This window comes from Dendropsophus ebraccatus, chromosome 7 (assembly GCF_027789765.1).
Source record: "Dendropsophus ebraccatus isolate aDenEbr1 chromosome 7, aDenEbr1.pat, whole genome shotgun sequence".
In the NCBI taxonomy this organism is placed as follows: Eukaryota; Metazoa; Chordata; class Amphibia; order Anura; family Hylidae; genus Dendropsophus; species Dendropsophus ebraccatus.
Window position 1 is genome coordinate 80,636,303 of NC_091460.1, and position 15,973 is coordinate 80,652,275.

Here is a 15,973-nt window from a genome sequence, read left to right on the forward strand (position 1 = left end):
ACCCTCCCTAAAACGTAAGTTAAACTTGGTTAGAAATATCCCACTAGCTTGTGTATACAGCTCCTATTCAAACTTACAGACTACAAACCAACCTTTGTGTAGCCTGATCCTGTGTTTCTCTCTTTAGTTTGCTTTTTTCTTACTGTCTGCTGGATGGCAGGTAGCAGGAAGCAAATAGGGGTAACTACTCTACAGAATCAGTTGTATATTTACTAGACATCTGCTCTTTGGAATATGTAATAATCACATGCTTGCTCAGGACTTGGCAACTCTCTTAGTTACACTGACACTGTCACCCCTTTTTGCATTCTGACATCTCTACACAGGTGTAATGGTTAAATTTAGCAGTTTTAACACCTTATTTTATATCATACGTCATGGTGTTTGTTCAAGTAAAAAGTGATCTTTTATCAACTGCAGATTGTGCTAAGTGGGCGGGGCTTCACAGTAATAATGACACTTAGCTCCGCCCATATCACCGCCGTTGGCCCTGCCCTCCGTGACGTCATTGGCACATAGGCCCCCCCCCCCCCCTTGACATCCATTGGTATGGGCCAACCTAGAGGGGGTAGGGCCTAGACCTTTAGGCCAGCCTGTTCCAATGGCCAGTGAGGGGGTAGGGCCCATGTGCCTATGATGTCATAGAGGGGTGGGGCCAATGGTGATGCTATTGCTGAGAAGCCCCGCCCACTCTTGGGTGGATAACCCCTTTAATGTGTTGATGTTTTATATTGTTTTTGCAATATATATATATATATATATATATATATATATATATATATATATATATATATAAACCTTCCGTGTCACGAACGGCCGGTCTCTGGCCGGATCATCTCGGCCTGTACTTAAGTGCCGGCCGGATGATCTTTCCAGCCGCGGAGCTCTGATGTGGGAGCATCAGCGTGCGCCCGCATCAGAGCTTACCATAGCACACAGTGAAGCTTTACTCGCTTTACCCGCTCGCTTTACTGTGTGAACTGACAGGTCCTGTCAGTTTTGTTCCAGAGCCGTACGGGCTCTAAGCCGGAGCGTGTACGATGTGTGTACGCTCCGGCCGGGATCCCATTGCACATAAAGAATTGTTCCACAATGCAAAGCTACGGTCGTAGTTTCACGTTGTGTTAACACACATATATATATATATATATATATATATATATATATATATATATATATATATATTATATAAAAATATATAGACTGGACATGTGTGAGTCACCTGTAGAGCTGTTTGTATGCTTCTTTTTACTAGTTTGTGCATTCAGTAAGTAAGGTTGAGCGAACTGGCCAAGGTTCGGGTTCGTATGAACCTGAACTAACTGCTTCTGATTCCAGCTGTCCGCCCGCTCCGTGGAGAGGGTGGATACAACCTTGAGGACCGCCTGGAAAACTGGGATACAGCCATAGCCTCGGCCGATTCACTCATCCCTATCAGTAAGATGATGAGAAAGCATATTTATAACAATTCACATGCTTTCCTGTGCATGGCTCCCATGGTTTTGCCCCTAGGAACAGAATAATTATCTTTAGTTTTTAAAAAACAAAATGAGTAAAAAATGTTAAGGCCATAAACCCTGTAAGGAGCCTAGGTATTCTTATGGACATCTCCTTAGGAACCCTATAATTTCTTCTTCTTTTCTCTGCATGCTATGGGTGACACAGGGCTGCTGCTGACTACTCATGTTGTGCAATAATAAAGAAATCTTGTAGTTTTGGCCATCCAAGTATATCAAATGAAAGAATCATATGTTTCAGTTTTCTGGACAGTATGTATTTTTCCAGACACTGTAAAATACACTAGCTTATTGTAAAAGATAAACCCTATGTAAGGTATCATCATCTAAAGTAGCAAAGTGCAACGTGTACTGTATGTAGTATTTGTGATAAGCACGCACTCAGGCCATCTCAGTCTTAGACCATGAGTATACTCCAGATAGTGATAAATCGTACCACAATGAGTTAAGTAAAATAAAATGGCTCGCTGTAATCACAGTCCTTTTAGACATCTGGATTTTACTTATTAAATTCATACAGGACCAAACGTTGCTCTCTAGCAGGTTGCACATATGGAGTGAGTGTAATTCCTCTAAGCGGAGCTTTTCCACCTTATTTAATGCTCTGTGAGCCAAAATAAACTAAAGGCATTATTACTTGTATTAGGAAAGTAATTGCCCTAATAAAACTTTTTTTCCAAGAGGAAGGAGGGGGTTAAGCAAGCTGGAATGGGCTGAACTTGAAACCTGCAAAACCTTGGCAGGTCCTCGCTGTCCATTTCCATTGTCGGTGATGGTCCCTTGGCTAACAGGTGATTAGCCGAGCAGTTGTGATTTATTCCATTTATGACGGAGCTTTTCTCCTGCTGAGAGCAGATGTTCATGCACTAGGAAGTACAATCAGAAATTACTAACTTTATTGTATTATTTTTAGGTGTCCTCCTACCATTCCATGCATTTATCCCAATTTTCTAACAAACAATGCCAAAATTGAAGACTGATATTCACAAAGGCAGAACAGTAGGAATTTTGGGCCAGGAGGTGTCATTTAAAGGGAATCTTTTAGCTGCAATTCATCTTCCAACCCACTGAGACTGTTAGCTGTTTGTTTAGGGAGACACTTGGTACATCTCATATAGTTGTCTGTGCTTCCAGAACATAGAAAAATGCTTTTATTATTTAGTAAAAAGAGTGAAAGAGGCTTTCCCGAGCTTCTGACGTGCAGCGAGATGTAACATCTCCTTCCTCCCATTCCCACTATCTAACAGTGTCAGCAGTTTGGTGCACAATTTATAGCTGACAGATTCACTTTAACTATACAGAGAACGTGATTCTGAGGTCTCTCATACTTTTCCACTATTAGGGTGGGTTCATACTACGGAATTCTCGCGGATAAACGCTGCGGAATTCCGTCGGCTGTCTGCGCGCACGGCCGCGCTCCTTTCCGCCGGCTCCACAGACACCATTCTATGGGCTGGCGTATTCCGCTATCCGCCGAAAGAAGTGACATGTCACTTCTTTCGGCGGATAGTGGAATACGCCGGCCCATAGAATGGTGTCTATGGAGCCCACGGAAAGACATACTGCAGAATTCCGCGGAGTTTATCCGCGAGAATTCCTCAGTATGAACCCACCCTTAGGGTACCTTCACACGTACCGAATTTGCAGCGGATTTCACACTGCGAGTTTGCAGAGAAATTTGATGCAAATCCTGGTAGTGTGAAGTTCTATGGGGTTACAAATCCACAGTGTAATTTTCATTCTGCTGCGGATATGTAACCCGGCCCATTTAACTGCCCGCTGCCCGCAGCATACATTGCCTGCTCGGTGCAGCGGCTACATGTAAGGCTCCCGTCGTCCCCATCAGCCAATCAGTGCACCCAGCACTGATTGGCTGATGGGGACCGAGGGGAGCCAGGAGCCTCACTTGCAGTCGTGGTGCCGAGCAGGTAATGTATGCTGCGGAGGGTTAAAGGGGCCAGGTCACATACAGGCAGCGGAATGAAAATGTGACCCTTTCAAAAATGTGACCCTTCGCAAGCAGATTTTGCGGCAAACTTGCAAAATCGCAGCGAATCCGGTACGTGTAAAGCTACCCTTAATGACTTCATAAACCTCACTACGTAACTACACAAAGTACATATCCTCAATAAGGTTGAATAGATTTTATGATGTCAATACTTTGGGTGGAGAGCAGAGGCGCACAAGAAATCCCCTTGAAATTTCAAGCTGTGCCTGTGGCGCTGGCTCCACTTAAAATTCCGCTACTTTTGCTCAGTGTGAATGGGCCCTTACAGTAGTGAAAATACTAAAATCACTGTATCATCACTCTGAAGGGTTAACTTAATAAAACCATACAGGTTTAAATCTTGTAACGCTATATTCGGGCCATATGACATAATGACATGGCTGACAGGATGTGTATTCCATGACATTGGAAATGTGTGGCTGATTACTATCAGCAATGAGAAATAGTGATTATCTGCTGAGAAAAATATTAGATCCCATAAACATTCCCAGTAAACTCTGATCAGCTGGAAACAATCCACGTGTAATGATGCCCAGATACCAGCACTGACATTTGTCAATGGTTCTCTCAGCTGAATTTCTCTGTAGTCAACCTTACCAGGAATCCTGTTCCATTACTTCCATCACACCGTGTCAGATGTAATTTCATCAGTTCCCAGATTAAGCTGTGTACAGTTTATGCTTGATAGTAGAGGTTGTTACCATAAAAAACAGAGTGCTTGAAACTGATGTTCTCTGAATAACCCTAGGCATCTTAATAGTTAAACATGCATGCCTGACTAATGAACTAGATAAGGCTGACATATGGCTGTGTTTTGTAGCCATCTTTCCCGAATAAGCTGTAGACCCTGGATCCTGTATCAGAGCGGTCCCATGGGTACAGGGAAACTTTTCTTTGCCCAGGAATCAGCATGCAGATCTCTATAATTTCAGGAGATAAACAAATATCTTAATTAAATGGAAGAACAAGCCTGAAGGAAAAGTGACAAAGCTCCGGGGTGATCGCTCGCACGTTGTCTAATAGCTCTGCGTCACCCGTCGGTTTTATTAAACAAACTGCAGAGAGCTGGGAAGGAATGAAAAGCATCTTTTGTTTCAGCAGCTTCATGTTTGTTACAAAACTTAGTCCCATGACTAAGATTTTGTATTGTAGTACATTGGAAAAACAATGCGGTACCTTTCCTTCATGCTCCAGCAGTTACTCTTTTAAATTAGTATTTATTCCGGGATTATTAAAGAAACAGCATGGGAGCTATTGAACTGGTTTCTGACTCTGTTGACTGAGAAGTGCGGTGCATGCCTTGTAGTTATTGAACAATTTTCCAATGCAATGATCAAAAGATAATACTAAAAGGGTAGAAAGAAACAGAACACTAGGACAGTGCAGAACAAGTGGGACAAAAAAACAGTGTGAGGGTGCCTTAACGCTTAACGCTGCGTATTTTTCGCTGCGTTTTTATCGCTGCGTTTTGGTACGATTTTTTACATGCGAGTTTTGATTTTCACATGAAAATCATGTGAAAATCAAAACTCGCATGTAAAAATCGCACCAGCGTTAAATACGCAGCGATATGGACATGTGAAGCTACCCTGAATGGCTCTGGCAGTAAGATCTGGGATTGGATAGCACCAGATAATTCAAGTCCATTTAGCCAAGATGCAGTGGTGTCTCATCTTTAGTTTTTTTTACATGGACAGATAAATCATGTAATTGATCATTTAGCGAACAACAAGCAATGATTTTTCGTTTTAAACGATTAGGTGTTTAGACATAAGGATACATCGCTGAGAAAAGTTTGTAATGTTCGTGAATGTTCGTAATTGCGTTTGTGTCTATAAACTGTGAACATTGTTTACACTGAAAGACTTGCAAACGATTAACAATGGTTTTGAGTTCAGCTCAAAAGATGTGATCAATGACATACAAATGAATATTAGTTCCTCATTTGATCGTTGACACATTTACACCAGAAGATTATCGCTTAAATTCAAACGATTTAGTGGTTGTTGGTTTTTTTTGCGCGATAATTGGCCTGTGTAAAAGGCCTTTTACTTAGTATTTCATGGCAAGTTGAGGTAGGCTTAAAATCTGTGCTACTTGCAGCCTTGTGTCAAATTGGTGTGGCCTAAAATCTGTGCTCCCTAGGATTGCAACGCCCCTCCATCCCACCTCCCCCGCCCTCTTCATCATTAAGAATGCCCCCAGGCAGGAATGTTCCTATTCATCACCTGTCTGAACACTGCACAGTTGCCTTAATGATCCAGCTCATGTGCAGTGTTTACACAGGTGATGAATAGGAGAAATTGTTCAAGGGGCATTCCTAATGATGAAGAGGAGGGACAGAGGAGTGTTGCAATCCTAGGTACTCTAGGCCACCCCAATTTGACACAGGGCTGCAAGTTTAAAAGTAAATTTTTTAAGGACAATAACTCCATCATGTGCCAAACAGACCCCAGGACAGATCTTGGATTAAAAGCAGCTATCCAAAGGTACAAGCGGTTTGGGGGGGTCAGATTGTGGGTACAGAGTCCCTTTAAGGAGATTGCAAAACTGCGATGTAGAGTCTTATAGACCATGAGAGCTTGGTATTTGGCGCTGCCTTTTAGCGGTGGACAAAGCGAATTTGGGAAAACACTATGTTTTGGTTAACCCCTAGACAACCCTGGATGGTGTAACTGTACGTCCTGAGTGCTTATCCCGCTATGAAGCGCGCTCCGGAGCGAAGTATGGTTCATAGCAGGTGGGGGCCTCTTTGTTAACGACAGGCTGCAGTCTGCCATTAACCCCTTAAACGCCGCGTTTAAGTGTGACAGGGGCAGCCCCTGTCACCTACCGATCGGGACACAGTCACACTGCGGGGGTCCCGATCATTTTAACAGACCTCTGGAGGTCTCTTACCTTCCTCCATGCGGTCCGATCGGTGCTCTGTTGCTTGAGTCTGCCACAGGCAGGCTCAATCATCAGAGCGCCTATTACACTGATCAATGCTATGCTTATAGCATAGCAATGATCAGTGTATGCAATCTGAGGATTGCAGGTAACAGTCCGCCAAGGGGACTTAAAATGTGTAAAAGAAAAAGAAAAAAAAAAAAGAAAAATGTTTTTAAAAATACCCCAAAGCCACTCCCACAATAAAAGTTAAAATCACCCCCCCCTTCCCATTATATAAATAAAAACATATAACAATAAATAAACAAACATATAATATACTGTAGCGTGCGTAATTGTCCAATCTAATAAAATATAACAATCCTCATCGTGAACGGCTTAAACGAAAAGAGGGGAAAAGTGCCAGGATTACCGATTTTTTTTTTTTTTTTTTTTTGTTACATTATATATATATAAAAAATTGATCAAAACGTCCATGCTACACAAATATGGTATCAATAAAAACTAGATATATTGGCGGAAAAAATTACACCCCATACAGTCCCATAGGTGAAAAACTAAAACAGTAATAAGCGTCACAATAGGGCCGTTTTATTAATTAATTGCAAAAAAAAAGGATTATATAAAAAAATATATATAACATAAGAGAATCTGTGTAAACCTGCATATGGTTGTGTTTTGACTGACCTATAGAGTAATGGTATCATGTTGCTTTTACCGTATAGTGCACTACGTAGGCACTGGGAGTTACCATATTGCATTCTTTTTTACAATTTCACCAATTTATATTTTAAATAATTTATATTCATAAATTATATTTTTGGGGTTCCATCATACATGTTATGGTAGAATGAAAGATGCTATTACAAAGTACACCTATTCTTGAAAAAAACAAGCCCTGTAGATTGAAAAATGAAAGTGCTAGAGCTCTTAGAAGGGGAGGAGGAAAAAATGAAAACGCAAAAATGAAAATTTGTGCGGTCTAATGGGTCATTTTGGGCCTGGTCCTCAAAGGGTTAAACACTGAGTTTTTAATCTATTCAAGAGTAATCTCTGAGGGACCACACTTAATTTCTGAAAGTACCATCACTACTTGAGTCCTGAGAAAGTTAAGGCTTGGTATAAATCTGGGTTGGAGGCTTCATTCAGTGCCACCATAGCAGAATCTGTTCATATACCTGGACCAAAAAAGGTAATTAACATTTCTGACCTGTTAACCCCTTAACGACATCGGGCGTAAACTTACGCCCTCGCGCCCTGGTACTTGGCGCATCAGGGCGTAAATTTACGCCCGATGTTTCCCCGATCGCTGCGTGTTCACACACAGCGGTCGGGGAAGATGGCCTGCTATAAATCATAGCAGGCCATCTTAGCTTCACGGCACGGGGGGTGGTTAACACCCCCCGTGCTTACGATCGCCGCTATAGGCTGATCAATTCAGATCAGCCAATAGCGGCGATCGGAACCTTTCCGGGTCATCGGCGACCCGATGACCCGGAAAAAAATGGCGGTCGGTGCTGTCCGAGGACGGCACCGACCGCCATTACTGTAAAAAGTAATGGTGATCGCCGTGCCACCGGCCCGATCGCCGTGAACGGCCGGCCGGTACCGGCCGGCCATTCACGGCGATCGGGCCGGTGGCACGGCGATCAGAGTCCCACAATATAGTAAATACCTGCCCTGGACCCCTCAGCTAGGTAGCTGAGGGGTCCAGAGCAGGTATTTGTACATTACTCACCTGTCCCGGGCTCCTGATCGGCGTCTTCCGGGTTCGCGGCATCCTCGTCTTCGTTCGGGTCTTCGGCTTCTTCCGTGACGTCACGTTCGGCTTCTCTCGGCTATTTTCGGCTCCAGCGTCGGCTCTTTCCGTATTTTGCGCTCTGCTGCCCTCTAGCGGCTGATATGTGTAATACACTTATCAGCAGCTACAGGGATGTTCAAATGTAGAAATTTTTTTTTTTTTTTTTTTTTTTTAATTTTTTTTTTTCTATTTTCCGCACCCTATCGCCGCTGCGTGTTGATCAGCATCGCACGAAAGTGCGCTGCTAATCAGCAACTCCTCCTTTTTGGCGTAGGGTGTTTTTTTTCTATATTCTACTGCCACGGTCTGCTTATAAGTGCCGCACATAAGTGCGGCATTTATCAGCAACTCCTTTGTTGGCGTAGGTTTTTTTTTTTATACTTACTGTAAAAAAACACGTAAAAAACACTACATTACACCACACTACATTGAATAAAGTTTGACACTACACCACTACATACCCCATATACCAATCCCCGTATAAAGATGGCCCCCAGGGTGTTTTCGGCGTCAGAGGGATACGTTATTATTACCTCCGACACCGAAACAGCCAGTGAGGATGAATGGGGGGTCCTTCGTTCCTCCATTCATCCTCATCATCCTTATCCTCCAATGACGTGTCTGGGGGTAGCGTAGCGTACGCTGCCCCCCAGACACATCTTTTCCGCCAGTACCGTCCCAATAAGAGATGACGGTATGGTGTGAAATTCTACAAACTCTGTGAGCGTGCCTTAGGGTACACTTACAGATTTCGGGTACGTGCACACTGCGGAATGGCGAAGGATAACCCTTTGTGCATTCCGCAGCTGGCACCCGCCGGCGGACTGATGCAGGCATGTGTCTCCACCCGTGTCATAGAATCCATTCTATGCACGGGCGGATTCCATCGTCCATCCAAAGAATGAACACGTTGGACGGAGAGCGGAATCCGCCCGTGCATAGAATGGAGTCTATGACACGTGTGGAGACGCGCGCCTGCATCAGTCCGCCGGTGGGTGCCAGCTGTGGAATGCACGAAGGGTTATCTGTCGCGATTCCGCAGTGTGCATGTACCCTTAGAGTGTATGTAGGAAGGGACACCCGAATCCAGCCCCCAGATGCCCCCCGCCCCCCCATCCTCGGAGTTAGTGGGAAGATCGTCCGGGAACTGATCTTCCCACTGCTGGATAAAGGTCACCACCTGTACGGGGATAACTTTTATACCAGCGCCCCCTCCTCTGGTCTCTCGCTGCCCTGTAGCTTGCGGCACGATCCGAACATATCAGAAGCAGTAATAGCGCCCTAATATTTAGCAGCCATGGAGCGGACCCAGCACTTCTGGATATGAAGGACCCCGTATCGCACCAGGGCAACATTTTCCAGGTGACGTCCCCCACACTGGAGAACAGGAGACCCCAGAAGAAGTGCAGAGTGTGGCGTAACAGGGGGATCAGGAAGGACAACATTTTCCAGTGTGACGCCTGTCCTGATCCCCCCGGCCTCTGCATACTGGATCGCTTCAAGGCGTACCACACGTCATTGGGGTTCTACATTATCTAAATTCTGTCCCTTATTCCTATTTCAGGGGTCACGTTGATCTGGGGATTATTCTGATCGCCATTATGGAGTCGGGAAGGAATTTTTCCCCTGTGATGAGGCTACTGTCGTCTGCCTTAAGAGGGTTTTTTGCCTTCCTCTGGATCAACACAGGTTGAATTTGATGGACACCTGTCATTTCCAACCTTATAAACTAATAATTGGCCTAATACCCCCAAATAAATTAGAATTGTCCCTTTTCCCCAGCTAAGTAGGTATGGCCGCCATTCCCATTAGAGGATGCCATGTCGCAATTACAAAGCCTCTGTGCGGCCAGGACAGTAGAAACCCCCCACAAGTGACCCCATTCTGGAAACTACACCCCATAAGGAATCTAAGAAGGGGGGCAGCGGGGATATGGCCCCCTGGTGACGGCCACATTTGGGACGTGAAAATGAAAAAAATTGTATTTTTTATTTTCTCGGCACATGTTCTACGTAAGTGCCCGTCACCAGTGGGGTCCATATGCTCACTGCACCCCTTGTTAGATTCCTTATGGGGTGTAGTTTCCAGAATGGGGTCACTTGTCGGGGGTTTCTACTGTCCTGGCAGCACAGGAGCTTTGTAATTGCGACATGGCCTCCATCCTCCATTCCAGCCTCTAAATGGCGCTCTGTCCCTTTGGTGACTTGCCCTGTGCCCATATGGCACATTATGTCCACATGTGGGGTATTTTCGTACTCAGGGGACACTACCCTACACGTTTTGTGTTCATTTTCTTTTTTAACCCCTTGTGGAAATGGAAAAAAATCAAGGCTAGACCAACATTTAGTGTAATTTTTGTAAAATTTTTACTCTAAATCATTAATCTTGTCATGTTTTTTCATTTTCACAAGGGGTTAAAAGATAAAAAAAAACATTTAATGTGTAGAGCAATTTCCCCTGAGTACGGAAATACCCCACATGTGGACATAAAGCGCCATGCGGGTGCAGGGTAAGCCTCCGAAGGGACGGAGCGCCATTTGGTTTTTGAAGGCTGGATTTGGATGGAATGGATTTCGAGGGGCCATGTTGCATTCAAAAGGCCCCTGTGTTGCCAAGACAGTTGAAACCCCCCACAAGTGACCCCATTATGGAAACTACACCCCTCAGGGAATGTAACAAGGGGTGTAGTGAGCATATGGACCCCACTGGTGACGGACACAAATGTGGAACAATGTGGCGTGAAAATGAAATATTACATTTTTTACACTATAATGTTGGTTTAGCCTTGAATATATCATTTTCACAAGGGGTTAAAAGAGGAGAAAAAAAACAAAATGTGTAGCGCAATTTCCCCCGAGTCCGTAAATACCCCACATGTGGACATAAAGCGCCATGTGGGCGCAGGGCAAGCCTCCGAAGGGAAGGAGCGCCATTTGGATTTTGGAGGTTGGATTTGGCTAGAATGGATGATGAACGCCATGTCGCATTTACAGAGCCCTCCTGCTGCCAAAACACTGGAAACCCCCCACAAGTGACCCCATTCTGGAAACTGCACCCCTCAAGGAATCTAACAAGGGGTGCAGTGAGGATATGGACCCCTTGATGACGGGCACATTTGTGCCATGAAAGTGAAAAAATGAAATTTTTCCCTTTCACGTCACATTGTTCCACATTTGTGCCCGTCACCAGTGGGGTCCATATGCTCACTGCACCCCTTGTTAGATTCCTTGAGGGGTGTAGTTTCCAGAATGGAATCACTTGTGGGGGGTTTCCAGTGTTTTGGCAGCACGAGGGCTCTGTAAATGCGACATGGCCCTTGAAATCCTTTTCAGTGAAATTCAGCTTCCAAAAGCCAATTGGCGCTCCTTCCCTTTGGAGGCTCGTCCTGCGCCCCCTTGGCACTCTATCGCCACATGTGGGGTATTTCTGTACTCGGGAGAAACTGCGCTACACATTTTTTGTCTTTTTTTGCCTCTTATCCCTTTAAGAAAATGAAAAATTGAAGGCTAGAACAACGTTTTAGTGTAAAAAATAAATTTTTCTTTTTTCACGCCATATTGTTGGGAAAATCTGTGAAGCACCTGTGGGGTCCAGATGCTCACCGCACCCCTTGTTACATTCCTTGAGGGGTGTAGTTTTCTAAATGGTGTCCCTTTAGGGGTGTTTTTTAGGTTTTGACACCCCAGAGCCTCTGCCAACCTGAAGTGGTACAGTCAAAAATGACCAAATATAACGGAGGCGTTGAAATTCACTAGGCGCTCCCTTATATCTGAGGCTTGTGGTTGCGTCAAACAATGCATTAGGGCCACATATGGGGTATTTCTATAAACTGCAGAAACGGGGCAATAATTATTGGGGTGCATTTCTCTGGTAATAGGTTTATAATTATGAAAAATATTGGATTACAATAAAATCTCTGCACAGAAAATTAAAATTTTCAAATTCCTTACACACTTGGCTTTTATTTCTGTGACTCCCCTAAAGGGTTAAAACACTTTCTGGATATGCTTTTGCAGAGTTTGGGGGGTGCAGTTTCTGAAATGGGGTGCTTTGTGGGGCTTTCTAACATACAGGCCCCTCAAATACACTTTAAACCTGAACAGGTCCCTAAAAATATCTGATTTTGAAATTTTACTGAAAATTTGGAAATTTGCTGCTAATGTTTTAAGCTTCCTATCGTCGAAAAAAAATGAAAGATAGTTTAATAAATACCGCCAACATAAAGTAGACATGTTGCTAATGCTATTTAATATATAATTTATGTGGTATAACCACTTTCTGTATACGCAAAGAAGTTTCAAAGTTGGAAAAATGCATTTTTTCACATTTTTTCACATTATTTGGGTTTTTTTCATAAAGATTTGTTATGAGTATCGACTCCAATTTACCAGAAATGTAAAGTACAATATGTCACGAGAAAACAATCTCAGAATCAGCCGGATAGGTAAAAGCATCCCGAAGTTATTAATGACTAAAGTGACACTGGTCATATTCATAAAATTTGTCTCTGTCATTAAGGCCATTTCAGGCTCTGTCCTTAAGGGGTTAATATCCAGATAAATGGTAAATACCAACCAGGAACCTAACAGAGCCCATTCTAGTTAGAGGCCTTCCTTGTGCAGTGGGCCGGCCACTGGTAAATGTAATCTGTGACTTGGCCTCCTATAGCACTGCCAATGCAGATGTGAACTTAGCCTTAGAAGACATAAATAACAGTGTTCTATTTTTTTTCTACTAGACATATGAACCCGCTAATTGTAAATCATATCTGTTTTCAGTTCAATTCAGCAGCTAAGCAACTCATAGAGTTAGACAAGCCCTCAGGAGTGGACTCTGGGGAAGGAACTTCGGGGACAACACATAGCAGCTCTTCTCAGAAGCACACAGATACCAAGAAGAACACCAAAAAACGTCACTCCTTTACCTCCCTCACCATGTCTAACAAGTCATCGCAGTCTGTTCAGAACCGTCATTCCATGGAGATCAGTCCTCCTGTGCTTATCAGCTCCAGCAACCCCACAGCTGCTGCCAGAATCAGTGAACTCTCTGGGCTGTCTTGCAGTGCTCCTTCTCAGGTGAGGAAAGCGCCATCTAGTAACAGACTTATCTTTCAACAGACAACAATATGATATGTCTTGGGACTTTTGTGTGTTTTGAGGGCTATATTTTATATTTTTGTTTGCTGTGTTACTCTGATACTTAGAGTCAATGAGATATACAAACTTTCCCCAGTGATAAAACTGATGTTTCAACTTCTCCCAATGATTTAACTGCTCTGCCACCTTGTCCAACAATCATACTGCTCCATCAACCTCCTCCAGTGATTATACTGCTCCATCACTCTCCTCTAATAATTATACTGCTCCATCAGCCGCCTCTAATAGTTATACTGCTCCATCAGCCGCCTCTAATAGTTATACTGCTCCATCACTCTCCTCTAATAATGATACTGCTCCATCAGCCTCCTCTAATAATTATACTGCTCCATCAGCCTCCTCTAATAATTATACTGCTCCATCACTCTCCTCTAATAGTTATACTGCTCCATCACTCTCCTCTAATAATCATACTGCTCCATCACTCTCCTCTAATAATTATACTGCTCCATCAGTCTCCTCTAATAATTATACTGCTCCATCAGCCTCCTCTAATAATTATACTGCTCCATCAGCCTCCTCTAATAATTATACTGCTCCATCAGCCTCCTCTAATAATAATACTGCTCCATCAGCCTCCTCTAATAATTATACTGCTCCATCAACCTCCTCTAATAATTATACTGCTCCATCAACCTCCTCCAGTGATTATACTGCTCCATCAACCTCCTCCAGTGATTATACTGCTCCATCAGCCTGCTCCAGTGATTATACTGCTCCATCAGCCTCCTCCAGTGATTATACTGCTCCATCAGCCTCCCCCAGTGATTATACTGCTCCATCACTCTCCTCTAATAATTATACTGCTCCATCAGTCTCCTCTAATAATTATACTGCTCCATCAACCTCCTCCAGTGATTATACTGCTCCATCAGCCTCCTCTAATAATTATACTGCTCCATCACTCTCCTCTAATAGTTATACTGCTCCATCACTCTCCTCTAATAATCATACTGCTCCATCACTCTCCTCTAATAATTATACTGCTCCATCAGTCTCCTCTAATAATTATACTGCTCCATCAGCCTCCTCCAGTGATTATACTGCTCCATCAGCCTCCTCTAATAATTATACTGCTCCATCAGTCTCCTCTAATAATTATACTGCTCCATCAGCCTCCTCCAGTGATTATACTGCTCCATCAGCCTCCTCTAATAATTATACTGCTCCATCACTCTCCTCTAATAATTATACTGCTCCATCAGCCTCCTCTAATAATTATACTGCTCCATCAGTCTCCTCTAATAATTATACTGCTCCATCAGCCTCCTCTAATAATTATACTGCTCCATCAGCCTCCTCTAATAATTATACTGCTCCATCAGCCTCCTCTAATAATAATACTGCTCCATCAGCCTCCTCTAATAATTATACTGCTCCATCAACCTCCTCTAATAATTATACTGCTCCATCAACCTCCTCCAGTGATTATACTGCTCCATCAACCTCCTCCAGTGATTATACTGCTCCATCAGCCTGCTCCAGTGATTATACTGCTCCATCAGCCTCCTCCAGTGATTATACTGCTCCATCAGCCTCCCCCAGTGATTATACTGCTCCATCACTCTCCTCTAATAATTATACTGCTCCATCACTCTCCTCTAATAATTATACTGCTCCATCACTCTCCTCTAATAATTATACTGCTCCATCAGCCTCCTCCAGTGATTATTCTGTTCCACCAGCTTCACCCTGTGAATTATACTGCTCCATCAGCCTCCTCTAATAATTATACTGCTCCATCAGCCTCCTCTAATAATTATACTGCTCCATCAGCCTCCTCTAATAATTATACTGCTCCATCAGCCTCCTCTAATAATTATACTGCTCCATCAGCCTCCTCTAATAATTATACTGCTCCATCAGCCTCCTCCAGTGATTATACTGCTCCATCAGCCTCCTCTAATAATTATACTGCTCCATCAGCCTCCTCTAATAATTATACTGCTCCATCAGCCTCCTCTAATAATTATACTGCTCCATCAGCCTCCTCTAATAATTATACTGCTCCATCAGCCTCCTCCAGTGATTATTCTGTTCCACCAACCTCTCCAATGAGTATACTGCTCTGCCAGCTTTCCCCCCAATGGTTCCCCTCCGTTTATTACCAGGATAGTATAGCTTTTATAATTAAAGGTCACAGCTTTACTATGTCCCTTCCCTCATAACATCCGAGTCTGTTATTGTCTACTATTCTGCCTTATTTCTTTGTCAAGCAAGCCAGCTATGGAACACTTGGTGTTCAACTCTGTGTCTGGAGAAGTTGGATGCCGTCCTAGGGCTGCCAGGAAAACATGTTTTACAGGACTTCCTACGAGCGGCCTCCAACTTCTCTAGACGCCAGGAGTTGAATGCGGAGTGTTTGGGTTCAGCCATTTCCAAACCCGGACAATTTTCTGATGGACGCTCGCTCATCACTACAGAGGAGCAATATACTGTGATTAGCACAAGTAAATCTGCCAGAAGCTCTATTATAGATCCGCTATTTTCTTGTAATAATATTTACAATGATTGTGACTATAAAAATTAAAGTGATTGTCTGTGTTGACAAACACTTTTGCTGTAGGAGTCCCCCAGTTGTAAAATGATCACATGATATCCT

The 15,973-nt window shown here is 43.5% G+C and overlaps 1 protein-coding gene across 2 annotated transcripts in view; it reads left to right on the top strand.

Annotated features, from left to right (window-relative positions):
- Nucleotides 1-15,973, top strand: part of SH3RF1 (SH3 domain containing ring finger 1) — a 148,089-nt gene that overhangs the window by 98,487 nt on the left and 33,629 nt on the right. For both annotated transcript variants that reach the window (XM_069977823.1, XM_069977824.1), the window contains exon 5: nt 12,994-13,290. In XM_069977823.1, the coding sequence (XP_069833924.1) occupies nt 12,994-13,290 (297 nt within the window). The remainder of the gene's footprint in view (nt 1-12,993; nt 13,291-15,973) is intronic.